Raw genomic sequence first — 5914 nt, 5'->3', positions numbered from 1 at the left:
CTTTGAGGTCTGCCCTTAACAAGACCCATCAAGAAAATAGGTGAACAGTTGAGAATAAGTAAAAGTTGGGGGTGTCAATAGATTTTTTTTGTTTTGTTAGATTCCTATTTTTGGAGTTTAGGATTTTATAAGTGCCTTATCATAATTATAAATAATTATTGAAATTGTTTGAACGAGTATTATAATATTTTTTAATGTTTTGATTAATGTTGCGGGACTTGCTTCAAACCATTTTAATGTTTTAAAGAGTGTTTTAATCTTTAATTGGGGCGTGATAAATAATTTAAGAAATTAGGGTGTAATAAGTGAAAATCGGAGTGCCAATATCAGCTCCCAAAATAAACCGTTAACAGTCTCTGATCAGTAAGAAAGATAAAAAATTTGCAGAGATGGCTAATGTCTCAGACTTCGGAGCTTTCACGGAGAAACTCCATTTACTTCCTCCACCTAGTTCTTCTCCTCAAGAACTCCCTCTAAGTGATCTCACTTTTGCAGTCAAAGACATGTAAGTCCCTCTCAATTCAGTTCTAACTACAACTTTCACTATATTTGCTTAATTCTCCTCAAATCTCAAGCTTTGATTAATTGTTGTTTATTATCTGATTTTAATGTATTTTATGACACCCAATTAAATCTTGGTAAATGGGTTTTATTCAATTTAAGTATATTTTATTTGTTTTCTTTCTGATTTTAAAATGGTTCTGAATTTAAACAATGGTGAAGCAGATTTGATGTGGATGGCTATGTTACTGGATTTGGTAATCCGGATTGGGCGAGGACTCATTCAGCTGCGATATCAACTGCTCCAGCAGTTTTGGCTGTCTTGTCAGCTGGTGCCACATGTGTTGGTAAAACTGTCATGGATGAGATGGCCTACAGGTTGGGTTTATAACAAAAAGAAGAATTTAATTTATTTATTAAAGAATAATTCTTGGTAGGATTGATCTTTGCTTCATATAATTCACTTTGAGTTTGAGCGTAATTTAGACTTCTTATAGTTTTTTTCTAGGCTAATATATAGTCCTCATGCGAGCTTTGATGTTATGGAAACTTGATCACCATTTGATGGACCTTAATCAGTATCTTACACCACCTTATTGAATAATAATTACTATCTTCCATAGATTTTCTATGGGCTCTTTTCTGAATAGTTCAATGTGTGCATCGTGTATGTTGATATGCCTATGCGTATTGAAGCTATCTAGATTTTTCCTTATATCTAGAGACTTGGAAATTAATCAGGAAAGTAGCATTTTTTTCTGCTACCATAGGTTCCAAGTGTCTAAGCTTATCAGGATCATATGTGGAGAAAAGCTCGTTATGAGTCTTTTACTATTGAGAGTATATGTTCCTCCACTCTCGGGTGTTTCATACCCCAGTTAAGCCCCATGACCCTCTTATATTCATAGTTCTTCCCCTCTCCAGCAGATCGGTCTTTTGGAGTAGTTGGTTGGTCAACATGGTATCAGAGTGTTGGGTTCGTATATGTCATGGGTTCGATTCTTTCCACCCTTATGGGTGAGGGGGAGTATTGAGTGCATATTTTCCTCCACTCTCGGGTGTGTCATACCCAAGTTAAGCCCCATGATCCTCTTAAATTCAAAGTTCTTCCCCTCTCCAACAGACCAGTCTTTTGGAGTAGTTGGTCGGTTAACTAACCATCTGATTATTAGCTTGATTTGGATTTGGAATCAAAATTAGGGGCAGTTATCCACATATGCCCATCAATGGGATGATGAGGATCACCTTATTTGTGTGAACGGTCAGGATTGTTTGTATGTGTACGTAAATGGTTTAAAACTCACTGAGTTCCACTTCTTCGATGTTCAAATGTATTGGATTTCCACTTATGATTATTCTACAATGTTAACAACTATTGTGGCAGTATAAATGGAGAAAACATACATTATGGAACTCCGACCAACCCATGTGCTCCGGATCGGATACCTGGAGGATCTTCTAGTGGATCTGCTGTGGCTGTTGCGGCTAAACTTGTAGATTTCTCCTTAGGTGAGTTTTCCTACAAAGTTACGGTTTTGACCAAATTATCTTAATGATTAAGAAAAAACATAAATGCTCACATACTTGATTCACCATTTTGTAGTACAATGACAACAAGTTATCATCTAAAATTCATTTTTTAAAGTTCCTATTTGTCTGGTCGGTGCATGCATTCACCAACTCTTTCCACCTTTAAGTTTTTGTTCTCGTTAAAACAGGAATACTTGTTGGCGACACCAAACCAAAGAATAATTGAGCTTGCTAATCCAATAAAGACTATCAGTCATTGGTACCAGAGAAATGGGTTCAAAACCCCCAACTTCAAGTAACTTATCTTTGTTAAAAATGCTTACCCGGTAGCAACACCAAAAAAATTTAATCACATAAGGATAAAGAAGGAAAGTAATAAGGATGAAGTCCGGTCACATATTTCTTATAACTATGACTATATCCCTAAATTGGCTAATATTATATCAGTTTACAAATATGTGAATTTTCTTCCACTTTGGCAAGAACGTTGGATGGGCAGAAGAAGCGGAAATAGAATTCATTATGAATAATAGAGTTAGCATAATCACATGATGAAGTACCATGGAGAATGAAATATGCATATCTTACGAAAAATCTAAATTATCTGATTCTGTTGTTTTAGTCCAACAATTCCCCTCAAAGGCTGTTCATGTGACGGCTCTTTCTTTGCAGGTACTGATACTGGAGGAAGTGTAAGAGTGCCATCATCGTATTGTGGAATTTTGGGGTTTCGGCCTTCACATGCTGTTGTTTCTACAACTGGTGTTATTCCTTTGGCACAAAGCTTTGATACTGTTGGTAATAATCAATATAAGTCTCCATACTATTTGATCAAACAAAAAGTCAAGCTTTCTTTTGATGTGTGAATTAGGTTGTGTTGAACACTTCAACATCATAATCCTTAAAATTAACTTCTTGGCCAGGCTCCATCCTCATTTTACACTTACTAAAACCTTTTAATTCTGTTATGATTGCTACTCCTATTATATTGTTTGATGTGGAATTGGCCTTCTATTTATGTTTATTCTTAGTCTGGGTTGGACTTCAGAAACGAAATATTGGGGTTGTCATCTTAAATCCTGTTTTTCATCCAACTCTATGTTGAGCCTTATCTTCAGTCAAGGCATCTGCTTTCATACTTTTCCTACAACATCTACATCATTTTTGGCATTCATCTCACCTTTTTATAGACTTCAATTTAAATCAAAACTAATTGTTAGAGATGGTTTAGTCATATACGAAGAAGAATATAGAAACATCAGTGAGAATGATCCCTTTGGGATCAAAAAGGGCATGATGGAAGCCAAGATTTTCATGGATGAAGGTATTAGAAAAATAAATTAAGATAATGCCCCGCCCATGATAGAGAGGGATCCTACTATTTGGGATTAGGGGTGAGATGACAACAGCGATGGTGATGACTTGAATCTAAGTGTTCTTGGTGTTGTCTTGGTATTCATGGTTTATATGTCCAAACCATCTCACCAATTTTCCTTTATTTTATTTCATGTTGGAGCTATTCCTAATTTCCCCCGATTACACTTGATTTTATTTTTCCTAATCTTATCATCATCCAATCTTATTATCTGTTTGTGTTATAATAGTTGATATCCTTAATAATGATATTAAGCTGGTAAAACTCATCCACATTTGTTTTGCAGGATGGTTCGCTAGGGATCCTGTAATTTTGAATCGAGTTGGGCGAGTGCTACTTCAATTACCCAACGTGGAACCTGTGCAACCTAGTCATATTATTATTGCCGACGACTCTTTTCAACTTATAAACATTCCAAGTGACCGAGTGACTCAGGTTCTTATTAAATCTGTCGAGAAGTTGTTTGGGTGTAAGTACTTGATCATGTAGTACTTGAATGTTGTTTCCTACTTATTGATTCATCTTTAATGATGTATTGTTTCATAATTTGTCCACAGCTCAAGTTATAAAGCATGGAAATATTGGGGATTATGTTAGGGACAGTGTTCCAAGTTTGGAACATTTCATGGACAAAAGCAACGAACATCAAGGATACATACCATCCTTGATAGCCCTTTCAAATGCCATGCGAACTCTTGAAAGGTGTGGACAAATGCACAATGTATGTGAATGCTTAGCAACATTAATCCATAGTTATATATAAACTCCAATAATTTTCGCTTTGAAATCATAGGCATGAATTCAAGTCTAACCATGGCGAATGGGTCACTACAGTCAAACCTAATTTAGGTCCGGGAATATCAGAACGGGTTTGGGAGGCAATCAGGGCATCAGATGAAAACATTGACAGTACTCAAATGGTGAAGAATGAACTCCGTACTGCCCTTACGTCTCTTCTTGAGGTACTCTTTCCTTCTCTGTGGTGTTTTTCTCTTCTTTTTTGGGGAAAGAAAGCTTAGCGTTATAAAAAATCAAATGTTTACATACATGCATATGTACTTCATCTAGCATCCTCTGAAACAATACAGAAAGATCAGTAGAGAAAGATACATTGGCATATAGTTATGAAATCCACCTTGAGTTAGAAAAAAGAAGAAAATTTCATTTTCAATGTTTGGTCCTCTTAATTATTAGTGATCCACCGAAATCTTTATTATTTTCGTATGATCAAATTTAGATTTGACCAATTGTATCAATTTGAACTAACCATCTCATCTCACGGTGTATATCTAATAACAGCTCATATATTTCATGTTTTCGCCAATCTCACTTTTCAATTTTTTGATAAATGCTTCCTATAAGTAGGATTCTGCAGTCCTTGTGATCCCTACAGTTCACGGGCCTCCACCAAAACTACTAATGGAAGGAAGTGCACTAGCAACTTTTCGTGTTAGAGCTTTTAGTTTGCTATCTATTGCTGGAGTTTCTGGGTTTTGCCAGGTATTCTCTTTCTTTCCAACAACACAAAGTGATCAATATATCATCCTTTGTTTTATTTAACATCAAACATATATACATATAGAATACTATACTTTACTTCTTGTGTATATTGTTTCTAATCACAGGTAAGCATACCACTTGGGATGTATGATAACCTCCCCATATCTATTTCTCTGTTAGCAAAACATGGTGCAGATGGGTTTCTACTTAATCTTGTTGAGACCCTTTACGGTACGCTTCAAGAACAGGTTGAAGCAGCAGAGAAAATTGGCTAAGTTGGTCTCATTGTACCCTTCATGCTAAGGTGTAAGTCTTGTAACACATAAGCTAGATCTTTTTTTCTTTGTTATGTTCTTAAAGTTTATATGTTTTCTAACTGTAAGGAAACCTTGCTTTCAAGAAAGCAAATGAGGTACAATATCTTTAAACATATTTATAATTATATTAACGTGCTTAATTACTCGCTAATTACTAGTTTGGCTACACTTGGCACTAGTCTTATTGACTGAAATTTTGTTAGGATCAATAATGTCAGTGGCTTGCACCACCCCATGTTCATGATGCATGGTTCTTTTGAGAAGAAACTGATTTTGGGTAAGCTAGATTCTGATTTGGATGACCAGAATTATATTATAGAAACTGATTTTCAGAATTTAAAATCTTAATGAACAATACTACTTTTAAAAGTGATTTTTATTTTAAATCTAGAAGAAAAGACATATTTTATCGACTCTACTATTGGGTTGTGATATGAAATATCATAGCTATAGGTACCAACTACTTGCAGATGTCAAGTTGCCAGTTGCACTCCAACTGTAAAACATACCTATTTCTAACGCTTGACCTACCCTTCCTGAGGAGCTTATCAAGACTTGGCTTGTAACTAAGACAAACCCTTGAGGTAAAACATGAATCTATTTCGTCATTCAACTCTTAACTTGACTTCAAAATTGATTAATTTGAATTCATTTTAACGATTTCAAATTAATTGAAGTCCGCCGACAAGTT

The 5914-nt window shown here is 35.3% G+C and overlaps 1 protein-coding gene across 1 annotated transcript; it reads left to right on the top strand.

Moving 5' to 3' along the window:
• Positions 1-345: 345 nt before the first annotated feature.
• On the top strand, positions 346-5374 carry LOC147395798 (amidase 1-like). The gene is made up of 9 exons (XM_086451188.1): positions 346-505; positions 727-879; positions 1886-2010; positions 2704-2829; positions 3693-3875; positions 3964-4108; positions 4200-4368; positions 4772-4906; positions 5032-5374. The coding sequence occupies exons 1-9, from the start codon at positions 390-392 to the stop codon at positions 5179-5181; spliced, it is 1302 nt and encodes a 433-aa protein (XP_086307314.1). The 5' UTR covers positions 346-389; the 3' UTR covers positions 5182-5374.
• Positions 5375-5914: the final 540 nt, after the last annotated feature.

This window comes from Akebia trifoliata, chromosome 8, assembly GCF_017979445.1.
Source record: "Akebia trifoliata isolate Shusen 1 chromosome 8, ASM1797944v1, whole genome shotgun sequence".
Classification (NCBI taxonomy): domain Eukaryota; kingdom Viridiplantae; phylum Streptophyta; class Magnoliopsida; order Ranunculales; family Lardizabalaceae; genus Akebia; species Akebia trifoliata.
The sequence above is the reverse complement of the archived record's forward strand: the minus strand, read 5'-3'. Positions and strand labels throughout refer to the sequence as shown.

Excerpts from the sequence above, each read along its gene's own strand:
- LOC147395798 (XM_086451188.1), top strand. The coding sequence starts at position 390 with ATGGCTAATGTCTCAGACTTCGGAGCTTTCACGGAGAAACTCCATTTA. Across the intron at positions 4,109-4,199 it reads GCCATGCGAACTCTTGAAAG|GCATGAATTCAAGTCTAACC; the intron begins GTGTGGACAAAT and ends TTGAAATCATAG. Across the intron at positions 4,369-4,771 it reads CCCTTACGTCTCTTCTTGAG|GATTCTGCAGTCCTTGTGAT; the intron begins GTACTCTTTCCT and ends TCCTATAAGTAG.